This window comes from Arvicola amphibius, chromosome 14 (assembly GCF_903992535.2).
Source record: "Arvicola amphibius chromosome 14, mArvAmp1.2, whole genome shotgun sequence".
In the NCBI taxonomy this organism is placed as follows: Eukaryota; Metazoa; Chordata; class Mammalia; order Rodentia; family Cricetidae; genus Arvicola; species Arvicola amphibius.
In genome coordinates, this window is record NC_052060.1 from 12,270,082 (window position 1) to 12,294,835 (window position 24,754).

A 24,754-nucleotide genomic window follows, 5' to 3' on the forward strand; every position below is an offset into this window, starting at 1 on the left:
ACCTGGAACTGACCCATGGAGAGCGGTCAGCTAATGACCGTCAGATGTGGACATGCTTGCTGAGGGCCATCGTTACTTTGATCCTGTGACTTCAAAAGGGTAATTCTACTGCCTTCATTTCATTTTATTAGGAATCTCATTGTCGCCGTTAAGTTCTGAAAACAAGGCCCACCTTACAAATGAGGGAGCAAAACATAAATTCTTAAAACCTCGTATTAACTAGCTCTGCATCCAGCTGCGTTGAGAGCAGAACTCGAGCGCAGTGGATGTTCCAGAGTTGATTTCTTCCCACCAGCGCATGTCGTCGCTACCTACTTTTACGAGGGGCCGCATCTTCTGCCACACTGACGGGTGAACATAGGGCTCGTGCCTTTACCCAGGTCCGACAGAATGATCTATGGCCCAAATTAAGTTCAGAAACTGTTCTGCCTCTTCCATGACAATTCTTCTACATAGCAGGAACCAGTGAAACATTGTTTTCTGCACATGACAGGCCACCACACACATGAACTCACAGTAGCTGTGACTTATGCATAAGATCAAGCTAGCCAAATCTGAGCATGGATGGAGGAGGGCCTTATAAATTCCCATCCCATAGCTTAAGAGCTCCCGGCAACTGATGGCTGCTAGGGGAGGGACAATGTCAGTTTGCGTCAAGGATGCAACCTGTCTCCCTCCTCACTCCCTCCCTCTGGCTCTGCTGACCGCCAGTGCTCCGGTCATGGCCCTGTGTACATACCGTCACACTGAGTAGTCTTGGGTTTAGAAAGAGTACATTTGGTTGGGAGAGAAGAGTGGCGGTGGAGGATGTGGTATGAAGTTCTCAAACAACATTTTCTTAAAGGAAAGAAGAGAACCCTGATCTAGTGGTGGCATCTTCCTTCAGTTCCCATTTCCAGCAGGTTGCAGAAACAAGAGCCATTTAGAAAGTTGGCAGATAGCCTATTTCCTTACATTTACTTCTCTTCGGCCCCCACTACTACTCAGTAATGTGGATACCACCTGCAGCAGGCAGTATCTGGATGCTCTGAAGAAAAGATATGGCTTGGGGAACAGCATTACCTCTGTGGACATTGTTGAAAACATTTATTAGATGATACCCATGATAATACAATGGGTAAGAATGGTATAAACTAACACAATAGTAAATGCCAGCGGTAACAAAAATTGATATCAACATTAAATAATACAAATACTACATGATAGAAATCCTGATACCAAAGGGAACAATACTAAATGATTCAGTGATGACCCTGAGTGACAGTCACACTGATTGTTGATATACTCCTAAATGAAACAATGAGGCACAGGCTAAATGACAGAAGGCTAGACGATACATGATAAATACTCAGCATCTGTTTATGTGCAAAATATCCTGACCCCCAAGCCCGAGGCACTGCCTGGCTTCATCCAGCCACAGAGATGACTGGCTGCAGGCTCTTCCCTTTTTTGCTCAGAGGCTTACGAGGAGCAGGCCTGCCAGTAAGAAGGACAGCACAGAGCCTACATAGTAAAGGTAATGAGGATCAGGTCTCCTATCAGCTGAGGTGGCAACACAGGGCTTTGTGGCTGTTTGACAAGACAGGGTCTCACCATGTAATTAAGGCTGCCAAAGAACCTCAGACTCAAGAGCTGCTTGCCTTTACCTCCAAAGTGCTGGGCTTATGGGCATTTGTCACCAGGCCTGTGATGGATTGTCGAGCTTTACCAACGCATTTATTTATTTATTTATTATGTAAACAATATTCTGTGGTACGCCTGCAGGCAGAAGAGGGAAACCAGACCCCATTACAGATGGTTGTAAGCTAACCATGTGGTTGCTGGGAATGAACTCAGGACCTTTGGAAGAGCAGGCAATGCTCTTAACAGCCTGAGCCATCTCTCCAGCCCTCTACCAACGCATTTGTACAGTTCTTCCAGACCATCTAACGCCAAAGCTTTTCATTGGTTTGGTTTGGTTTTTTTAAAGACTTGGTTCATTCTGTAGCCCAGGTAGGCCTGGAATTTACCCTGTAGCATAAGCTGGCCTCTAACTCACAATCCTGCCACAGCCTCTTGAGTGCTGGAAATATAATTATTGACTATGACTGGCTTCCAAGCACTTCTGTGTTTGGTCTTGAGAGTCTCTACCTCAGGTTGGCCTGGAACTCTCCATCCGCTTGTTTCACAACGGGCTGGAATTATAGGCATGCACCCACATGCTAGGTTCAAATCTGAACTAACCCTACTGGTTTCTATGGCACACATTAAACTAGTGGAGTAATAAACATAAACATGATGGACTAACCTGTTTAACACGGTGGCCTCCCTCGATCACGGCATAGGAGTATGCCTCAGTTTAGGTAAAATGAGATCTAAGGCTCCAGGATCATGAAAAGCACCACCCCAGAGCTAGCGCACACCAGCACCAGCAGAGGAAGCTAGGATACCAAAGAGGATCCTTGAGGTCAGCCAGCGTGAGCTTGGTGACAGATGCTCCAGATCCCGATAGGACTTGTTTGGCCAAATGTTTCTTTTTTTCTTGGAGCTGTAAGATCTTCTCTTCCACTGTCCCCTCACAGACGAACCTAAGAACAAATGATAACAAACATGAGTCCAAGCGGCGAACCCACGTGCGCATTCAAATTCTCTCTCCTTCAGCTGTAAGGATGTTTCCCTGGCACTAGATGAGAGCAGAGAATCCACGTACCTTCCAAGTGTGTCCGTTTAAAGCAATGGGCCTCCGACTAAGCTTTCTTTCTGAAGTGAGGGTCACTGCATTTCTATCTAAAATGTAGAGGCCCGGCTTTCACTCAAACTCCATTTTGGTAAGGTCTGAAGGCCTCAAAGGTCAAGATCCTGACAAGTGTGTGTGTGTTTACGTGCAGTGTCTAATTTCTTAGCTAATCCATACCATAACCAGGCCTCATTCAAGTGCCCACTAAGTATGAATTTATATATACATACACCACGTCCTATGGGAAGTGACAAAAAGGGTGTAGTTTTTTTCTCTGTAGGAGAAAACAAAGATATGAACATCAATAATAATAATAATAATAATAATAAGAAGAAGAAGAAGAAGAAGAAGAAGAAGAAGAAGAAGAAGAAGAAGAAGAAGACAGAGGAAGTGGTACAGCGGCAGTGTGTCCAGGGTACGAAAGGCAATCTTTGTAGGTCAGTCAAGGAAAGCTCCATTGGAGTTAACTCTTAATGTGTGGCACCAGGGGTTTGCTAGATGACGTGGTGGTGTAGGCACAGCATCCCAGGGAATGAGAACGGGGCAAACCGTGGCTGAGCTTCAGAACACGGTATGTTTAGTTAAAGAGCATGCTGTCCAGGCAAGTCTGCTGGGAGCAAAAGTTCAAGAGCTCTAGGTCAGGTCCTCAGTGCTTATTCCCATCACACCAAGACAGAGTAAATCGACAGGAAGTGAGTCATTGAAGGTGTGCCATGTCCCAACAGACATCAGTTAAAAGAGTTCTCTGCTGACAATGCAGAGGACGGGAATCAGCAAGCTGTATAGGGAGCGGGTGGTGGGGGTGGGAAAGAAAGGATGGTTAGCAGTTTAGAAAATATAACTGAAGGCCTGAGCATGGGAAGAGGGACAGGAAGGAGTTTAGTTTCTGGCTGTACAGCTAGATAAACAAGCACTATCCATACAGATAATGCAAATGTCTGTGCTAAGGCAGCAGGAAGCAAACATTTCAGACTGGCATTTTTATCCTGGAGGGTGTAATTATACTTGGCACAGCCAGGTGCTCAGTAGCATTCATTTTGGTGTCTGCACGCACAGGATGAGTGAAGACAGATAGGTAGCTGCCTGCGTAGGTCTAGAGGGATCTGGCTATCCAGGTTGGAAATTTAGAAGAGAATGGAACTAAAAATACAGATTTTGGACTTAGTGGAGGAAAATATGGAATGAGCAGAGAAGAGAGCTAAAAACAGAAAAATTAATAATCACTGCATGTGGCAAATTTTGGAGGTCACCAGTGACCCTCAGCAGGGACAGCTCATATGAAATGGGCGGAAGGCACTTCATATAAGACTGAGGAAGGGTGGAGGCAGGCAGCAGCACTTACTGTGACCCTCTAAACTCTTCACTAGACCCCGTCATGCAAAAGAAAGCAAAAGAAGGGCCACGAGGAGAGTGGACAGCAGCAGTGGGGTGCGCTCTGATGTTCCCAAAGAGGAGTGCTCTGCGAACAGGCTGTGTGCTCTTCAAAGGCAATGTCAAAATCAGAGAGGGGAGCACTGTGCCAGATTAAAGCATACAAAGTCACGCTAACCAAATGCTACACAGAATGTGGAAAGGACAGCATTGGGAGAGATGAAACCGAATATGGATTGATCAGGCTTAGCATTACACTGACGTTAACATTAAAATGTTGATCACTACCCCTCTCTCACACACACACAGACACACAGGAGCTTTCTGGTAATTTCCTTGCAACTTTTCTGTATGACTGAGACTATGCCATACTGAAATGACAAGGGGCAGGGATGGGCAGGAGCAGCACCTCCACAGCCGCCTCCTTAGTGAGCTGTGGATTGTCACCATACTCGCTTCCTTTCTGGCCCTGACCAACAAGATTACCTCAGATTGCTTCTTCCCTTGACAGTGTCCCTGAGGTGTGCCCACAAAACATCATCAGTGCAGGGGTGGCCACGCTTCCTAGTCTATGAAAATACTTCCCAGAGAAGGCTTTCATGAAGGAAGGACACTGAGAAGGGCCTGGCACCTCTGCTTACCTGTGTATGACGACATCCTTCTTCTGTCCTACTCTGTAGATCCGGTCACAAAGCTTGGTCTTCAAGCGAGGGGTTCCTGTTAGAGAGGTGTAACTTAGAAACCCCAACATCCCACACAGGGCTGACAAAACCACCCGCCAAGGCCAAATCACAGTTCATTTCTGTATGCTTCTTTAGATTATGTTTTTAAAGGGGTTTAAGAAGACAACATGAATATGCAATAGAAATGAGAGGTGGGGGTGCACACCTTTAACCTCAGCACTTAAGAGACAGAGGCAGGAGGATCTCTGTAAGTTTTGGGACCAGCCTGGTCTACAAGAGCTAGTTCCAGGACAGCTGGGGCTGCAAAGAGATAACCTGTCTCCAAAAACAACAAATACGCAACAGAAAACTATGTACCCTGAGAAGCTGAAATGCTTACAGAAGTCTGGTCAACGCTGTTCTAGAAGGAACTGACCTAAAGTTACCTGTGCTGAGAAACTGGGAACAGGCTTCCAATGTTCTTAGCACTGTCATGGGTCAGTCTCTGTAAGAAACGAATGTCAACAGGACTCTTATCCAGTCTTTACTAGCTGATGACCACGGACAGATCTAACATCCTAGTGTTATTCCTAGTGTGTTTTTCTTAGTTCTGTGTATGTGAAAAGCCTAAGTAAACCTACACACATTCTCCACAAATCAGCATTGGTTGAGGCTGGGTGGAGAATTAGACACGTCATCCCAGAAACAGCGCCTGAAAGTATGAAGTATGAAGTATGAAGGTGCAGGCCTGAAATCCCAGCTACTTACATCACTGAGGCAGAAGAGCATAAATACCAGGCCCCCGCCTGGACTACAGACCAAGTTCAAGGCCAGCTTGCAAAACTAGTGAAACCTCACCCTACCTCAAAGTAAAAAGCTGGGATCAGTATGTGCAAGGCCCCGGGCTCAGTTCCCAACACTACAGAACAAAAACAAAGCCTGCCACAGCAACCTGGTCTGCATAAGTAGAGAGTCAAACACTGGCACTGTGAGTCCACTTAGCCACACATGACCTCGCTTGTCTTGTGCCAGGCAGAGTGCACACCAAGGCTGGGCATAACAAGTGTTTCTATCAGTTAGAAAACCCCTCTTCTTCCTTCTGGAGTAAACTAAGGTTGAGACTTCCTTGGCTCCTCAACTATGCCTGGAAAACAGTATTATAGAGACATCAAACTGAGGCGATGTAGCTCTTAGTCGTGAGAAAAATCTGTGCTCCTCTTTTGTTTTGTTTTTGTTTTGTTTTGTTCTGTAAGACAAGGTTTCTCTGTGTAGCCCTGGCTGTTCTGGAACTGAAACTTCCTCTGTAGACCAGCTGGCCTTGAATTCACAGAGATCCACCAGTCTCTGCCTCCTGAGTGCTGGAATTAAAGGCATGTGCCACCACATCCGGTTTCTTATTTTTTCCTGTGTTCCTCATTTTTATGGGAAAAAAAATGTTAGATTTTATAAGAAGTTAGTGAGCAATAAAATTCATGAACTACTTGAAGTAGTTATGAAATGTCCCAGCAGGGCTGGAATGTCAACCATCCTTACAGTTCACTTAGACGGCTTGTACAGAATATGTCCACAACTCCCTAAAAGGGCACACAACCTATGAGGTCAGACAGCATAGCAGGGAGAGCAACTCAAGGAAACCCTGGTTACCAGTGCATGTCCAAAAGGAAAGAGATGGTTCCCTCCGGTCAGATTGAGTCCCACACCGCCAGCCAAGAGGGAGATTAGCATGACCTGCAGAAGGAAACACTCTATCAACTTCCGCACACTTGGTCTTAGAATCATCTGCCATAGGCTGGGTCTTCAGTGCTCCAAAAGCCAGTTGGCAAAGGCTTGGTCCCCATCAGGTCATTGGGAACTTTCTTTGAAGGTATAACGAGACCTTGGCCTGTGATTCTTTCTGTCTTCTTTACTGACCAAGCACTACTGAAACCTCCAAAAGCACCAACCAAAAGCAGCCCCTTCCCTTTATGCCAGGTTATTTGTAGGGACAGAAAGAGCTAACCAGACCTTTCCATCTCTAGTTCAAGAAGATCAAAACACAAAAACACATTCTTTTTCAATTCCCCCAGTGTAATGTTTTGAAGCTTTAAGATGCCTTTCCTTTTTTTTTTGTTTTTGTTTTGTTTTGGTTTTGGTTTTTTGAGACAGAGTTTCTCTGTAGCTTTGGAGCCTGTCCTGGAAGTAGCCCCTGTAGACCGGCTGGCCTCGAACTCACAAAGATCTGCCTGCCTCTGCCTCCCCAGTGCTGAGATTAAAGGCGTGCACCACCACCACCCGGCTAATATGCTATTTCTTACATTCATCTTTGAAAAAATGCTCACATTCCTACAGAGAGTCGACCTCACAAAGCAGTCTGCCAAAACATATGGACACTGTAATTTGGGGGGGGGGGGTCAACTCTGCATTAACCAAACTATGACTAGTCTTAAGACCATGCCCTCCACACTAAGTCACCCTTCCTTCCTTTCACCCGACTAGTGCTTCCTGTTACCTGTTTACACGACCCTGTTCTCCTGCATCTCAGTCAAAGCCCACAGACCTGCCAAGGCTTCCTCCTCTACAGAGATTCCCCGATCCCCTGATCCCAACCAGGCCTGCTGACTCTTTCAGTTTAGTCCTCGTAAGTTAATTCTTTTAGAGTACTCTGGTGAGGACCCAATAAATGTCTAATAAATGATAAACATCTAGAAGGAGCAAGACAATATTTTGAAGTTGAGTGCTACATTACGCTGCTTTATAACTGAGAACAATTCACAGGCCTGTGGGGCCGAGTTCATACCTGAGGCTCCTGGGAGTGGTTGAACGCCTCCACCAGGTCCATTCTATGCTTGGGGTTGACGGACGCCGTCAATGGCGGCGAAGTCAGTCCGTGCTCTGAGGTGCAGAGCTACCTACTTGCAGCATGCTGGTCCACTGGGAGACAATGACACTAGGGGAAGAAAAACAAGCCACCAAGTCTATCCTCTGCAGGCTGTCTGTAAACCTCAAGGTTAGTTCCAAAAGGCCACACAAGGAGAATCCCTGTTGTATAATGGGCAAGGTCATGCTGGGCTTTGTTCCCAAAGACCTGCGTGTAAACGCTTGGTCCTGGGTGGCAGTGCTGGGTGCTGGGACTATGGTTATGAGGTGGAAGCCTGGGGAGGCAGTCCCTAAGCGGACTGCAGAAATCACCTCTTCCTCCCTGCTTCCTGATTGACATGTGCCCCTGCTAATGCCATTTGCTCCGTCACCAGCAGCATAAGCCAATGGGAGCATCTACTTGTAAGTAAAGCTTCCAGAGCCATTACAATTTGCCTGCTTTCTAAGTGTCTCCTGTGGGACCTTTCACAGTGGTGGCACGAGCTAACATGGGCACACATTTAAGGTCATGCTGTAAGTCAGAGCCCTTCCATCTATTTCTGAGCTCCACTCTCGCTTGGTGTTAGAGTCAGAAGCACAGGACTGCCTGGGCCTAAAGTGAAGATGGCTCCAGCTGACTTCTGTGTGGGGCCCCAGTGCTCATCCAAAAAACCCGTTGTCCTGCTGAAAAGGGCCACGAGCTACTTGCCCTGTGGCCAGCAGAACAAGCTGCCAGGTTGCTCACCCCAAGCATGTCTTAACCAGAGCTTTAAATTTTCATAGAGAACTATTTTCATGCAATGCACATGCAATTATGTAACACAGATGCATCTGTGTGTGTTACATATACATGTGAAGGCACAGCAAACGACACATGAACACACTTGACTTGACTGTAAGCCAGCGTACGCAGCTCAGTAGCTGCCCACTATGCTCCTCCCTGTTGGATGTATGAGCTCTGGCTCCCTGTTCCCCCTCCCACGCTTCTGTTCCTTTACTATTTCAGATTCCTACCTTACCCTGATCCGCAGGGGTGTGGTAAGCCAGGGACCCCGATCAATGCACATCACAATATTTCAGTTAGAAATTACAGGAATTCATACCATAACCTCAGTTCTTTCTGCAGGGCATGACTCAAGCTAAGCCTTGAGAGCACCGCAAACAGCAGCCTTCCTTGTTTTCCTAGTGAAATGGTGCTCACCTCTTTTGGAACCCTGGGCCTTTTCCGATTGCATCCAGTTCTGCCAGCAGATAAGACACCTGGGAAAGGTCACAAAACACTGCAGTTTAAGCCATTCACTTCTGTCTCTTCTCTCCTGAATTAGAGGCACTTTTCCTGGAACAGCTTCTGTGCTTCTGGCCTGGCTGTCGACTCACTCGGCTGCACGAAAAAAGCTATTTTCTAAATGTAAGCAGGCTGTCCTCCTCTCCATGACTTCCCACTGAGGATAAAGCCCAAGCCCCTTCTGACCTGCCGGGGTCCATCTTCCTCAACCTCTGCTCCTTCTTCACTAAGCCCTCCTCAAGGACATGTCAACTCTTTCCTCAACAGGCCATACCTGGTTCCTCTATTTCAGAATATCATTTTTCCATGTCAACCTAATGTCCATTTTTTTTGCTTATAAAATTTCTTTTTTCTACTTTTTAGTTGAAATATAGTTACATCACCTCCTCTTTGCCATTCTTCTCTCAACCTCTCCCATGCATTCCCAACTCCCTCTCAAATTGATGGCCTTGTTATTTATTATTGTTATACACACACATAAATATACAGTATAACCTATGTAGTCCATTAGTAGAGCTTGTGTATATATGATTTTAGGGCTTGTGAGGATTCAGGCATTATGCTGGCCTGCCCTGTCATCTAGCAGGATGCACCCAGGCAGTACCCTAGTCAGCCCAGGGTCCTAGTCTATACAAAGGCACAAAAGGTCCCTTTAAGAGACAAGGCCTTCATCTACTCCCTCTCTCTTCCTTTCTGCCATTTATTCTCTAAGGAGGCAGCTTTCTCTCTCTCCTATCCTCTCTCTCTCTCTCTCTCTCTCTCTCTCTCTCTCACTCTCTCTCTCTCATCTCCTTTCTCTTCTCCTCTCTCTTTGCACCTGTCTCCCCGTCCCTCTCTTTCTTTCCCAATTCTCTTTACCTCAGTAAACTCTACCCTCAAGCTCTGTCTATATGGTGTTGTGTCTCCCGCATTGGGTCCTAACCACCAAGGGCCCAGCTCGCGCAAGCACTCGTATCAGGGCTGACCACTTAGGGTGGCACTGCTGGGAGAGGCCTGCCCCATCTCTCAGCAGCAGTCTTTGGCTTGCCTGTAGCTCTGTGCTGGGATAGGGCCCTGTGAGCTCTCTCTGCCACATTAGTCTGTCTATTTGGTACTGTCATTCAGGGCTTGTTTTGGTATCCTGGGTGTCACCTTTTGAAAGCCTCCCCAACTTAAGTGTGGGTTAGGTGTCTACCACTATGTTCTGCTTTTGTCTCTACTGTCATGGTTCTGATCACACGTCACAGTCACTCCTTAGCAATCATCCTTTGCTCTCAGGACAGCAGATGCTCTGAGGAGCTGAACGCCACATGTCTGGCCCACTCCTGTGTTCCTGGCCTCTAGAACATGGCTGGAAGAGGGAAGGCTCTAGCCTAAAAAGTCACAGAAGAAAATACAAGAAGCTGCCTTTGAGCCGCTTCCTGCCCACATGAAGCCTAACATGATTAGAATCTACAATGGGCTCGTTGTTAAGAAGCTGATACAGGTAAGGCCATAGACTCTACATGATGCTTAGAGTTATACAATCCGGTCACATTGAGAGCACTTACTATTCTTCAGTTATTTATGGTACTCAATACCTAGGTCCATTGTTCTAAAATTTTAGCTAAGGGACAGCAAGATGCCTCAGCAGGTAAGGGTGCTTGCTGCCATGTCTGACAACTTGAGTTCAATCCCTGGGCCTCACGTAATTAAAGAGGAGAGGGGGGGGAGGGGCAGGGAGGGAGGGAGGGAGGGAGGGAAGGAGAGAGAGACGAGAGAGAGAGAGAGTAGAGAGAGACGAGAGAGAGAGAGATCTAGCTCCCACAGGCTATCCTCTGATTTCTACAACTGACAAGGAACGGCCACACAAAATAACACAACGGAAAACAAACTAACAAAAACCTTTCAGATTGTAGTTAAGAGGCGCATTTCTCTTTTGGTATGATTCTGTCTCATCAGTGACTTCCTTTTCTAGTTCACATCTTTAGAAAAGCTTTGGTAAGAGGTACTGAGGTTGGGAAAGGAGCTTCAGATTAGAAAAGAGAAAAGCAAAGCCCTACTTTGAGGGTACGCAGGCTAATGAAGCACACTGTCAGCCAACAGAGAGGCAGGCCTCTGGTTGCAGCATAGCTCTGTCTTCCCTGTAATAAAGCCCTTTAGCCCTAAAAATCTTTATGAACTAGAGCGAAGACTAACGAAAGTCGGCGCTCTGAGGAAAGCGAGACTCCCAGATGGAGGCCTTCCAACAAGTCAGCGCCATGTCACTGGCACGCCAGTCTCCAGGGCCACGTCTCCGCAGTTGCCTTCCAGAGCTTTCCCTAAACAAACTGCTCATTCAGTCCCCGCTCCTAGCATAAAGTGGCAGCCCTTCCCAGTATTCTGTGACAGAGACTCTTCCTTGATGAGAGCTGTCCAACATCACTCTGCAAAAGCCCACCGTGAAGGAAGGCTTTAGAGTTCTCTGACAAAGTGTGCCCTGAAGCCCAGAGCGGGCTCTAGAAGCCGAGATGGCCCTCACTTTGTTCTCACTGCTCTTCCCACGTGCACAAGTGAGCTACTCCAAACACAGGCAAGAAGGTAACTCCATCTCTCTGGAAGCACAGAGGGGATGAACGTACCTTGGTGCTCCTTCGTGTGTCTGTCAAAAAGCTCCACGTTGACGTACTCGCCCATTAAGACACACAGTGGGTGACGACTCTGAGACCTCAACTTGGGACAGGGTCAGAGCGCTGAGCTGCTCTTCCAGGGACAGGCTGAGGTCTTCACTCTCAGTTCTGTTGGGTCCAGGGCCTTGGAAGAACCAGCGGAGTGGAATGGGACAGAGGGTAGCAGCTTTCTTCCCAGCTGATTTCTCACACTCAAGAGCAATATATCTTTTTTTATCTCTGATACTATGGAAAGGACCCTGCCTGAAGCATGACCCTGAAGGTCTTCACCAAGCTAAAGACTGTCAGCCAGGTTACATACTCATTCTGCCTTCATAGTTCCTGCAGCTGGCAGTCAAAGAAGTAATGCCGTAGGGAGGATTCTAGATACGCCTCTGTCTACAGTAAAGCTCCCTTCCGGTTGTGCTTGAGTTTTCATAAGCCTCAGGACCGAACGACAGTCACCACATAAGCTTATGACATTCGGAGACACCAAAGCATTCACAAATTGGATCCTTAACACAATGTCACTCCCTGGTCTAACACAGTGTGTACTTAAAACAAAACAAAAAAAAAGATTAAAAAAAAGTAAATCTGTATGCCATGGGATTCGTGAGAACTAACAAACATAATATAAAGTATAAGAAATCGGTCTCTTCTCCACCCATTAAAGTCCTGCAGACACAGCGTTTTCCTTCACTTGAGAGCCTGGGCCCCGGTTATGAGGACTCCAGATGGGGACAGTAGACTGGAGCAGTGGTTCTCAACGTCCTCATGCTGTGACCTTTATATAGTGCTTCATGTTGTGGTGACCCCAATCATAAAACTATTTTGCGGTCGCCCCACCCCCCATCTGCGTTCGGTGGGCTTTTACCCAGTTACCGAGCTTCAGGCAAGGGGCGGAGGTTAAAATACACAAACACAGACAGACAGAGAGACAGTGACATGGGTCATCCTTGAATTCCCCAAGAATGTCCCCTTTTATTGTGTTCAGGGGCAGATGATATAGAGATAGCCACGCCCCAGCCAAACCCACCAGAAACCACTCTGCCATCAGGAACTCCTAAAGGTCTCACTGCTCAGAGTAGCTGTAGGCACTCAGATCAGAAAATTTACAAGAAATTTAGGATCTGGGGGCTCACTGCTCCCAACAATTGCCTACTTCATAACTGTAATTTTCTACTGTTATGAACCATAAATGTAAACATCCGTATTTTCTGAAGATCCAGGCAGCTCCTGTGAAAGGGTCATTTGACCCCCCAATGGGCTGTGACCCCTAAGTTGGAAACCATGGACCAGTGTGTTCTCACCGACTTCAGCAGAGAGAGGTGGCAGGCAAGCACTGGCGAAGTCGCAGAAGCTGGGACACGGACGTGCAACGGTGCTGGGTCTCTGTGAGTCTGCTGGAGTGGAGCACTGGGGCACACCGGACCCGAACTCCTGCCGCCACTTCCAAGAGAGAAGACAAGCCCCCGGAAGGAAAAAGGGGCAGGATTAAAATAGGGCAATCTGGGAACTGAGTGAGGCTGGTTACCGATCCTGTTTTTGATCTGAGATTCAATAAGTTAGCTGTGATATACTTTTTAAAGAAAAAGTTTTTGGGTGCTGTATGTGCGCCATGGTATGCCCGTGGAGGTTAGAAGGAGCTGAACCCAAGGGCTCAGCTCACCCTCCTTCCACTACATGGGCCCCAGGGATTGAACTAGGGTTGTCGGGCTGGTGCCCAGCACCTTCATCAGCTGAGCCTTCTTGACAGCTCGTAACATCCGCTTATGGAGTCAGATGAAGTGCTGGGGGTTTTCGTGTCACCTTGCCTATATTTTAAATAATGCGCAGTTAAAAAACAGAAAGAAGTACTTATGTTTTGAGATCCGTGTACTTCTTCCGGCTTAACAAGCTTTGCTAACATATAGTCTCTCTGGTACCTGGGGCCCATACCTAGCTATTTCTGCTATTTTAATAGCTAGTAGTCCCCTTTTTGGTGGCTACATGTTTGAATGTCACTGGCTTACCTCTACTGAATGGATTATCCAGGGCTTCTTCCAGGATGGCTGCCTCTTCCTTCGTGTCTCTTTTAGATAGGACTGCAGAGCTGACCTATCTCAGACAAGAAAGGAAATACACAAATATTATGGTCACTAAGGCCAGACTGCTCCCAGTGGCTGCTAATTAACTTTGGAGCGTGGTCTGGGCAGGTTATAGGATGCACTGGCTCTAAACAATGCTCCGCTCACAGCAAACAGGAGCCACAGACAAAGCAAAAACTTTTGAAAATTTGTAGTAAGTATTAAAGTACAAGAAGACAAAAACCATTCTTGGAAACAGAAAGTGCCATGCAGAAGGGAGCAAACGGAAGACTTCCGGGAATGACAAGAGTTCTGGAGAAGAAAGTAGCAGAGAACAAACAATACCAAAGATTACAAAGCTGTTTTTTGATTTAAGCTCCAGTGAGATGCTGGGTGGTAGGTTAAAGGTCAAAGAGAGTCATTGTCCAAAACAGCCCCCCAAAGAGCAGAGATTCCGCACCCTGATTTCTATGTAAACAAACCAATAAAAGTCGGGTCAAGAATCTTCCTTCAATGTGTATGAGAGACAGAAAAAATCAAGGAGAAGGGTAGTGGGGAGAAAAGGCAATAAGAAAAAATGCAGAGTTGGAGGCTTTCCGGAATATAAAGATTGTAACATGTTAGGATCATACGTGAAACTGAAGGAAACCTAAGTCCAGACTTCTCCCCAAGCCAAGAAAGGGAAAAAAAACAAAGCACCAGCGAGGTGCTTCTTCACGGCACCCACCTGGACCATGCAAGAAAGACGTCATAAACATCCTGTTCGTCCTCAGAAAGTGTTAAACGGTGCAGCTGAAATCTACGCTGGGGCAAGCGGCACCTGGAATGGGAGGAGGAAGCTCTGTAAACCAATGGAATCTTCAGAGCTTCATTCAGAGGCAGACGCCTAGCACACTGGCCCTCTCATGCCAACCTCTGGACAGCAGCTCCCTTCCCCTGGAACGGAACTTGTGCCAACACAGCATCGGGACTGCTCTAGGAGGGTCTCCTTAGAAGGCAACAGGCTCCTGACACAAGGCTGTTCTACCTGAGGTCCTGGTCACCCTCCTTCCCTGGCCCTCACTGGGGATAGGGCAGAAATCGGTTACCAAAGGTTTTGCGGTGGAATCCAGGTTGGTCTTTGTCTCCTCAGCAAAGGCTTCTGGTTAAAATGCTTAACCGTTCTCCTCCTTCTTTGAACCATTGTCAACCTGACTCTTCAAAGAACTGAACTCATCAAACGGGAACAGCGGAGAAACCTTTTGTAGGGCAGGAAGAGCAGGGAGAAGATGGAATTAGTGTTCAAAGTAAGACACAATGAAAACAAACCAGAACTGTTACCTCTGTCACCCATCCCATAATGAATTCCATAGCAATGTCTGAGGCCAAACGGACACATGCCAATCAGGAGAACGACAGTGTAAAGATGTGATTTGACATGAGCACTGAGAACAGTCACAACAGGACACACACAGCTAGAATTTATTACTAAAGCAGCAATGTTAGCAAAGAAATGCCAAAGCCTTTTATGGGCACATTTGAAAAGATAAGCATTTGAAATCGGCATTCTTTTCTGTTTGCAATCCTGCCCTTAGTCCAAGTATTTTTAAAGCAAAGTAGCCTAAAACAGTCACTAGACTGAAGAATTTTTGCTTCCTTTAACTCAAGCTGCTCTGTACTTTTACATAAATATAAAATACTGGTATCAGCCTGTGAATTGGCAATACTTCCTCATGCGTATCCTTTAAAGCTTGCTACCTGCTACCCAAGACAACCTGGACACAGACACACCGGAGCTGCATCACTATACGTGAAATAATGAGGAAGGGTTGCAGGCTAGGGATGGGGATTCACATTAATGACGCCCAAGAGGTCACTCACTTCATTAGTGAATACATATCCAATAGGTTGTTCTGAATGGGGGTTCCTGTGACAGCCCACCGGGCTTGAGCTTGTAGCTTACACACAGCGATGGATGCCTGAACTCGAGGGTTCTTCACGTTATGAGCTTCATCTAATATGATTCGAGCCCAGACTACTTGAAGCAAAGGTGCTGAGATGCCCTGGAAGAGACAAATAGCCAACACCAGCATGGGGACATGCATGTTCAAGGAGATGAGGGGACACAAGCAGTGAGTGCTGAGTACCTCGCTTGACCCTCTAATTTGCTTAGACCCTCCCACTGAACTAAGTTCAGAAACCAAGGGCGAACTTCTCAAAAGGTTCAAATAAATGGCCACTTAAGAGTCTGTCTCTGAAACTTAAAATCCCAAGGGTGAAATGCTTTGTAGTTTGAGTTTCATTTTATTCTTTCAACCCAAGATTCAGCAGTATTAGCAATGTTTGGCCAGGAATACACTAGGTAGAAGGCTGAAAATTCACTCGCTCATTAAAATATACCCACGAAATTGACTACAAGCATATTTTCAATTGTAAGATGCTAAGCCAAAAATATAAAGGCCAGCTCACACCCTCAGGGAACTCAACTCCAGCAAAAGGGAAAGATGCAGGCAGAGCATGAAGTTGACGCAGAAGTCACTCACTACAGGGCAGAGGGAAGTCTGCCACACCAGGACTTCCCCCACCACGGCAGAGCTCCCCATCCCCCCAGCTGAACACCCACAACCGAGTGAGCACCAGGAGCCAGGGAGGACTCATCCAAACGCTGGAACGGAACAGTGCAGAAGGCTTCCAGAAAGGCTTCCTGGAAGCGCTTAGGGAAGATGCACCAAGGAAAGAGGGGGTGGCTAAGCAGTACCCAGAGATAACCCAGACAGTGGCAGGTAAGCAGGAGTGTGCAGTGCCACGGGGAGGGAGCAGGTGGGGAGAAGATGAAGACCAGAGAGAGGGCAAGACTGGAAGGTACCTGGCATTAAGTAATGGAATTGGGGTTTATCTCAAGAGCATGGAAAGGCACCGAGGTTGGTTGTGAGCTGGGGAATACTCTATAAATCGCCAAAAATAGAGAAATCCTCACAAAATTATACAATAAACAGCACTCGGGAGGCAGAGGCAGGCAGATCTCTGAGTTCGAGGCCAGCCTGGTCTACAAGAGCTAGTTCCAGGACAGGCACCAAAGCTACAGAGAAACCCTGTCTTGAAAAGAAAATACCAAAAAAAATTATACAATAAAGCCTGCAGATCAGCCAAGAGTCCCTGAATCTGCCTATGAACTAAGAACTTTTCAAGGTCATCATTCAGTCTCCGGACCCACCTGCAGCTCTATTATTTGCAAGGCCCTTTCTGGAGGCAGAGGAAAGGCAGGGCAATGCAGTGGTAACACACACTAAACATACACTAAACTAAAATACACGAGAGTATACCCCCGTAGAGTTGAAAACAGCGAATGAGACTCTTCTGCATCTATGTGTGATTATCACTACCACAACTACAGGTTCCTTTAGTCCTAAAAACAGCTGAACTCTGTGCCAAGTACTAATTTATTCATTGGTGCTGGGTCAGGTTAAAGAAAGAGCAGTAGGAAGAAAGACTCGTGTCCACAGGTGGAATATCTGGAAGATCTTCTCCTTGCAGGAAAATACCTTTGCTATCTCTCCCATTAGACTATGTGTGCCTCCACCTCCACCTTCCTGGCATCCCCAAGCCTCTCCTCCCTGGCATCCCAAGCCTCACCTCCCTGGCATCCCCAGCCTCTCCTCCCTGGCATCCTAAGCCTCCTCCTCCTGGCATCCCCAAGCCTCACCTCCCTGGCATCCCCAAGCCTCACCTCCACACTGAGGTTTGAAACCTGGGACGTCTCCCTCTTCCTTCGCTGTGGGAATCTCCTTGGCCAGAAGGCTGTAAGTAGTAATCACGATGTCATAGTAGAGAGCCTGCATGGGTACAATACAAAAGCAACAGTAAACAATTCCCTCCTGAGCTTGCAACAGGCAGAGTTGACTTCTTTATAAAAAGGCCTAGGGAACTGAGGAGAAAGAATAGCTCAGTGGTAGGGTGCTTGCCTAGTATGCCCAAGGCTCTGGGTTACTGCAAAAACAAAATGTAGGGCAGGAAGAAACGATAGCAGAACTGACTCTGAGTAATTATGCCCTTGGTACACACATGCACTCTCCCTGTCTGTGAGTGTATGAAACATACGAACTATGAGGCAGGTTTAGGTTTTTCTACCAGAGTTCTCTACCTCTTACCATGTGATCATTTTTAATACAGTATGTTCAATCTAGCCAGACCCTCCATCCAGTGAGTTAGAAAAGAAAATCTCTAGCTTCAGTCACAGTAAGTCTGCAATGACCTGTCAGAACACAGTAGGCAGGGCTGGAAACTGGTATCTAATGATATGAGGTGGGGCCGATGCCAACTGTCCCTTCTCACTACCACTTACAACAGGCCTGTGAAAACCCATTAACTCAGGCGGGTTTCCGAGCTTCACTGAGTAAGCGTTCAGCTCACCTCCTATGTTATTACAGACAAAGGCTCCTAGGAAAGGCATGAATCGTATTTGAATAGATTTAATATCATGTACCTCAGAGACAGCAATAAACTCTTTAGGTGTAAAATGATACACCTAAATTCCAAATGGCAGTACTGTCTATGAATCTTTAGCATAAAATATAAGTGACTGATGTCTTCTGAGTACAAGCCCGTTGTGCTCAAAGTGCAAATCAAGTGAGCTCTAATTGTTTCTAAGGCTCCAGAGCAGAAGCAGGCGACAGGCAAAGGCTGCATCCTGCCAGGTGTTGTCTGATTAAGGTCAGACTCTCAAGGCGGCTCAGGTTAGGAGCACTCGCTGCTAACCAGCACACTGTGTGTGGCTCACAAGTACCAGTAACTCCAGTTTTCAGGGACTCTGATGCCCTCTTTTGGCCTCTACAGGTACCTGCATGCATGTGGTGCACATACATAACACGCATAAACATTAAATAAACACATCTTTAAAAAAATTAAAATAAACCTTTAAAAGTTAAAAATATATATATTTAAAAATAAAAGTCACCACTCTCATATTGACCTCTAGATGACACCTGTACAGTCTTGTGGGACACAAAATATCCAGTAGCAAAGGTGGGAGGACAACCATGTGGGAGGAGGAACAGTAACGCTCTCATCCTTGGTTAAACAGCAAGTATTTGCCTCAAATTTTCACATCCCAGTTAGAAACAGAAAACAGTTCTTTTAAATTAACAGGAAGGTCTAGATGTAGTTCAGTGGTAGGTGCTTACCCAGAATGCTCCAAGTATTCAATCTCCCGCACTGGAAAGAAAATAGAAACCAACACCTCAGAACCACAGGATACAGATTACCATCTGGAGTGATCTTTTCTCCTGCCCAAAGCATCCCCTTTCAAGAATTTTTTCTTAAGTCTAACAATTCTGCACCTAAAACTCTTAAGTCTAAACTTTGGAATCGTTTATTATGAAAATGCAGCATAAACACTCACATGCACAGTCTACAGTAGGCGGATGACAGATGCTACCGAGACAGCGTGGAAGACCAGGTGCTTCCTTCCACACTCAGGGAAATGGAAGATGAGTTCTAGACTCAGACCTCAGTGCCAAGAGAGATGCTGACATTTCTCATTCCCCAGGGTTTAGCAGGGATGTGGCTGCCACCTGGAGCAAGCCACTCACACTGCAGCTTTGGGCCAGGGAGCGACCAGCAGGCAGCAAAGTAAAACCCCTGAACGGAGACGAATCTGAGTGCAGGCTGTCTGACAAGGAGACTGAAAATTCCCACACATCATTTGCCCTGACAAAGAGAAGGAACAGGCAAGCAGAAAGGCAAAAGGACTCTTAGATGGGTTGCGGACGCGTTCCAAGCACTTCCGGCTTACTCTTTGGCTTGCCGACTTCTGTTTGGCCCATGGTAGAGACAGATTCTGAGTCTGTTGCTGTGCACATGTTTCTCTACCTCATTCTTCCAGTGATGGATCAGGGAAGCGGGGCAGACAATTAGTGTTCCGTTGGAGGTAAAAACAGAGGAGTCTTGAGAGAGAAGAGCAATAACTAGTTATTTATTGAACAGCCTTGAGCCGTAGTAACTTCCTATTGACTGACTTTATCCCTTCAATCAATATTTTTAACTACTGTTTTATTTCTACACAAAGCATACGGAATAGGAAATGGAAGCAAATTTAAACCAAAGCACTTAATTATTTATTTTCTCCTATAAAAATGTAGATTCTGAGTGTAAACACAGGGAGGAAAGTAGGCAGTGTGTGGCCATCTAAAAAGTAATGCTCTTCACAGTGGCCAGAAGTGGAAGCAGGCCCTTTCCTAAGGCCTCCTGAGATGATTAAACTCAAGGGAACTATTGGTGTTTTTTCCCATGAAAATCTTAATTTAATGTACTTCCATATTAAAATATAAATACAAAGTCAGGTGGTGATGGCGCACACCTTTAATCCCAGAACTTGGCAGTGGCAGGCAGATCTCTGTAAGTTAGAGTTCAGTCTGGTCTACAAAGTAAGTTCCAGAACAGCCAGAGCTGTTATACAGAGAAACCCTGTCTCAAAAAAAAAAAAAAAAAAAAAAAAAAAAAAAAACCCAACAAAACAAAACACACACACACACATACACCAAAAACTACATGTAAAATAGAGGCCACATGTAAGTAGAAAAGGCCTCTTCCAAGACAAGTCAATGCTATTTGGAATCATCTAGTGATACACATTGCTCCTCATCTCCATGTGTGCTGCACAGCAAGGGTGAAGGCCCAGATGCAACAGTGTTTACCATGGGCCCTGAGAGCAGAACACATCCTTCTACCACACAGCAAAGCAGGACCTGTATACGTGTTCTCAGTAATTTACAACAATAACAGATAATATATAGCATCTTCATGAAGATGTTATATTAAACTGTTGAATATACTGAGCATTTTGAATATTCACCCTTTAAAAGCACATTAATTTGGATCTACCTGAGAGTTTATTCCCAACATCAACAGAAAACAGTAATTACTGTTTTTTGAACTAACTCTTTTACCTCCAGAAAACTTTCTCTAAGTTTAAATAAATGGGGAGGAGGGAGGTCATTAACTAAAAAAAAAAAAAACACAGGAAAGTAGCCAACGCGGGTTTTTAAGATTGATTAGATGTCTCTTTCGTGGCTTGAAAATCTCCCTCCATCTGTTGGTTCCAATAAGGTTGGAAAATGGCAGAAGGTTGCTTATATCTACCACTCTTGGAAGGCCACGTCACAGTCCACGCTTTTGTCCTTCTCCTTGCTTTTCTGATTCTTCTTGGTTAGGATGAGTGCGATCATTGTCAGGGTTTTTCCTAAGCCCCATATCATCCGCTGGAAAATAAGACAGAGAGTCAGCACAACTTCAGAAGACTCCTCTGGCAGAAGAAACGACCCACTCCCTATCCCTACCCACTCCCTTGCCCCAGTGGGGTCTTTGCTTTTGCAAAGATGATCTGCTACTTATATGGAGAGCTAGGTCAGACACTCAGAACGCAATAGTTAGGTCTTGCTCTGCCCCAGTTTCTCTGCTACAGTGGCATTTTTCTAACAGTGGATTGAGTGACTCTTAGTTCCATGTCGTTTTGTCTTTCTGTTATTTCAAAAGCAACAATGTCGAGCTAACAAACCCTATTACCTACTCTACTGATGCTGCACGGCTCCAACAGTCCGTCATGCACTTCCTTCATCTATCAAAGGCCCGATGAAATGAACACATTATATACGTGTGTGTGTGTGTGTGTGTGTGTGTGCGTGTGTGTATGTGCCCACGAGCGCATCATGTACCAAGGCACATGTGTGGAATCAGTTTTCTCATTCCACTTTTTACGTGAATTTCAAAAATCAAGCTCAGGTCACCAGACTTTTACAGGTGTTTGCTTGATGAGCCAACTCACTAGCCCTGACACTGTCTGTGTCATGCACTGTCCCTGTACCAGTCACTGAGTTTACCTAACTTATTCTTCATACCACATGGGACACACAGGCTCACTCAGGTTGCTAGATTCATTCAAATAATCATTGTGCTCAAGCAGAAGTAAAATGTGAGCACATGGGCTAGGATTCGAGTTCTGCTTCTGCCACAGCCCAGGAGTCAATGCGGGCAGCCATCTACCGACCTGAGAGCCCTGCTCCCAACGTTAGGCTAGGCTGCCCTTTGCCTTTGGAGGGAACACGTAAGGAAGACTCTTACATTTCAGAATGAAGGAGGGGACTCATTTGTATACAATGTGGTTCTGTGCCAAACACCCACCTTTCCTTCCAAAGGAAGGAATCTTGGTGTCTACCGGGATGGAGCAGCTGTGTGACGAGCTCCTAGAAAACCCCCATGGGCACTGAGGTACCAGAAGGCTTTGACGGCTGGAAGCATCTTCCAACCCACTACTTGGATGTAAGTGTGACCCAAAGACTGCTCCCAGATTCTGTCCCGTGGAGCCTTCTGCTGATTTGTGGAAGTTATAGTTGGGGGATGGACTAGATGTTATGGGTTCTACTACAGATCTCTGAATCCAGGGCACAGAGCTGACACTGGGTGGCCTTAGCTTCCTTCAGCACTCACAGCAGTCATGACCAGTTTGATAGTGTGGCGATGGCCTGTGTCCCTGGAATGCTGTCCCCAGTCTCACGTTCCACAGCTTCCAGAGGCTGTGGAGCCAACAAGGAATAAACCCTCTGCCTGGTCAGAGGCAGCTACTTGGCTGCCAACACTTCCTCTGGTATGGCTTTGTATTTTAACCAAGTTCTTAACGTTTCTACACTTAACTTCCCATCTGAAAAACAGTGGACACACCTTCCTCATAGCGCTGCGGCATCCAATGAGACAATGCAGCCAGGCTAACCTAGTGCCTAAGAATCCTGGAACTGTTGGCTCTCATCAGAATATAAACTTACCCAGAATCCCTCCTTGTGGCTTCTGACTTTCCCCGCCACAGTAACCAGGCTAATGCCTGCTTCTGGTGGAGAAGCAAAGGGACCTGACAAAAACAAGTCAAACGTCAGATGAATTCCTACGAAGGCGATGGTGGACCCTGGCTTCGTTCCACTCTTCTTTTGTACAGTGAGCCCTCTGTAGTCCAGCTGTTGCCACAAGCCACTGTTTCTCCCATCTGCTCTGCTGACGTCTTCGCTACGGCTGATTGGCACCTATAGTAGGATGCTCCTGTCCATGTCTCTACACCACTAAAAGCTCATGCTTGTCTTCTCAATTAGAAGTCAGGTTTACTGCTTTCAACCAAACCTCTAATGGTCACTTGGCTTTTAGTAGCCTTTCTGTCTTTTTCATGATCCTTATATTTAACTCTCCTCTCTGCCTAACAGCCCAGTATGGAATGCTGATCACAGGTTGTTGTAGCCCTTGAGCTAGTGACATCCCCCAGTCCTTCTGTGTTCCCGTTTCCTTTGCACTCTGGGAGAGACCTTCACAAAGCATCCGCTGTTCTTCACAAAGTGGCCACAAGTGCAGAGTGCATCTTGAGCATTCAAGCCTAAGTTCACTTGCCAATGCCAGGCTCCGCTGCAAGGGCGTCTCCTTCCTCAGGAGCATCACCTGCTTCCCCAGTGCAGGGAGGACGAGCCACTCATCATTCGTGAATACCTACCCGTGTCTCCTCCCTCCCCACCACCTCATTGTCCTGGGTTGTTTCTATCCTCTTTGTTCTCTAAATAGCTGCAAATTTTTTAAGGCATAGAAGTACTTACTGACCCAGATGATGTTCTCCTTATTCCAAGTTCCTTTTGGACTTTATATATGTGGCCCTATGACACACTGCAGGGTGCTCTTTTATCTCTGTCTAGGGTCACATTTGTTTTGTGTATCTCCATCCCCAGCAGATCATTACAAATAACAACTGGCAACTACCGGAGAAGCCACTAAGGCATTTATCTGCAGGGCACTGGACACTCTCCACTGCTCGTCTTCCTGGCTCACTTCAAGCCAGCTGGGTCTTCTGCCACTGCTGTCTCGTCAGGACAAGACTCCAGTGACTGATGCAGTTCGTTAATGGCTCTACTTGTGATCCATGTGATCTTCCATGTATTATGAAGGCGATGCTGGTTCATATGGCCTGTGAACAGACAAGCGTTACCCAAAGATGTCAAGTGCCATGACCCAGGATGAGGATGTAGTGCAGTTGTGTGTATAGTAGAGTATAATGCCTGCCTTGCATACATGGATTTGATCCCGCAGCACCATACAAAATAAGATACATGAGACCCTGACTCTCAAAAAAAAAAAAAAAAAAAAAAAAAAAAAAGGCAGGTCAAGTATCATATTCTGGATAGAGTCTCAAAAATGTAATTATTTGCCAAATGATGGATCTGTATTGAGTGAAAATTCCTACCCCAAGGCTCTACTGACCTCCCAAGCTTTCCACTCCCATTCTCTTGCTTAACCACATGAACTATAATTTAGAATAGAACAGTTTCTACTCCTTGTCTAGAGCTGAAGATGGCATTCGAGGCCTTGCACAGGACAGGCAAGCACTACCACTGAGTTACAGCTGCAGCCAGGCCTCTGGGACTTTTGGTTATTTTGTTTTTCAGTTCTGAAAAGGAGTGGACGAAAGGTCATGCTGTGCAGTAATTCTGGAAGTAGAGGTCTCTGGGTTCAAAGATGAAAAGCCATTGAGAGTAAACGCCATGCACGATGTCCTCTGTGCAGACAGAAAGTTGATCCCTGAGGTGCAGGTCACCAGCTATGTATCCTAATATACTGTTTGCCCTCTCATCCCACAAGGATGAGCTACCCAAACTGTTCGCACTTCTGGGAGAAAAGAAGTCTGGTACAAGGTTTCTAGACAACAGGAAACTTTAACTTCTAAAATGCCTTAAAACTGCCTTACTAGAATTCTTTCCAAGACTTATCAACATGCTCTTTACCTCAATAACCTGCAATAATTTAATGTTTCTCTAGGTGACTTCGTCACTGTCATGGAATGGAATAACGAGTAGCCGAGACTGTTAGCTATGTGAGCATGTGCTTTCTCAATGCCCCTAAGTTCAAACACCACCCCATCTATTAGACACTCCCTAGCAAAGCTGCCCTTCAAGTTTTTAGACCTCTAGTGGTTCTCATTGGGAGAGATTTGCCTTTGCTGTCCTAATTTCTGCCAGCCCACTTCCACTCCCATCTCCTCACTGGAAAACCAAGTCCTCAGATAGCACAGTGAAGACTGTCTGGGAGCTGGGTGTGGAGGCGCACACCTTTATTCCAGCACTTGGAAGGTAGCAGAGGCAGGCGGATCTCCTTGAACGCGAGACCAATCTGGTCTACACAGCAAGTCCCAGGTCAGCCAGGGATACAAAGTGAGACCC

General features: G+C 46.2%; 1 protein-coding gene across 1 annotated transcript in view; it reads right to left on the minus strand.

Annotated features, from left to right (window-relative positions):
• Positions 1 to 1,069: 1,069 nt before the first annotated feature.
• Ttf2 (transcription termination factor 2) overlaps positions 1,070 to 24,754 on the minus strand; it is a 32,905-nt gene continuing 9,220 nt past the window's right edge. The window contains 34 exon segments of the mRNA XM_038311239.1: positions 1,070 to 2,439; positions 2,441 to 2,567; positions 4,729 to 4,778; positions 4,780 to 4,804; positions 6,394 to 6,413; positions 6,415 to 6,477; positions 7,526 to 7,588; positions 7,590 to 7,637; positions 7,639 to 7,675; positions 8,786 to 8,844; positions 11,449 to 11,472; positions 11,475 to 11,602; positions 11,605 to 11,620; positions 12,786 to 12,812; positions 12,815 to 12,850; positions 12,853 to 12,915; positions 13,480 to 13,506; positions 13,508 to 13,549; positions 13,551 to 13,572; positions 14,269 to 14,399; positions 14,630 to 14,675; positions 14,677 to 14,716; positions 14,719 to 14,766; positions 14,769 to 14,779; positions 15,402 to 15,583; positions 17,248 to 17,259; positions 17,261 to 17,353; positions 19,308 to 19,483; positions 20,680 to 20,764; positions 20,766 to 20,776; positions 22,334 to 22,364; positions 22,366 to 22,416; position 22,847; positions 23,370 to 23,505. Of these exon segments, the coding sequence (XP_038167167.1) occupies positions 2,392 to 2,439; positions 2,441 to 2,567; positions 4,729 to 4,778; positions 4,780 to 4,804; positions 6,394 to 6,413; positions 6,415 to 6,477; positions 7,526 to 7,588; positions 7,590 to 7,637; positions 7,639 to 7,675; positions 8,786 to 8,844; positions 11,449 to 11,472; positions 11,475 to 11,602; positions 11,605 to 11,620; positions 12,786 to 12,812; positions 12,815 to 12,850; positions 12,853 to 12,915; positions 13,480 to 13,506; positions 13,508 to 13,549; positions 13,551 to 13,572; positions 14,269 to 14,399; positions 14,630 to 14,675; positions 14,677 to 14,716; positions 14,719 to 14,766; positions 14,769 to 14,779; positions 15,402 to 15,583; positions 17,248 to 17,259; positions 17,261 to 17,353; positions 19,308 to 19,483; positions 20,680 to 20,764; positions 20,766 to 20,776; positions 22,334 to 22,364; positions 22,366 to 22,416; position 22,847; positions 23,370 to 23,505 (1,979 nt within the window). The 3' untranslated portion in view covers positions 1,070 to 2,391.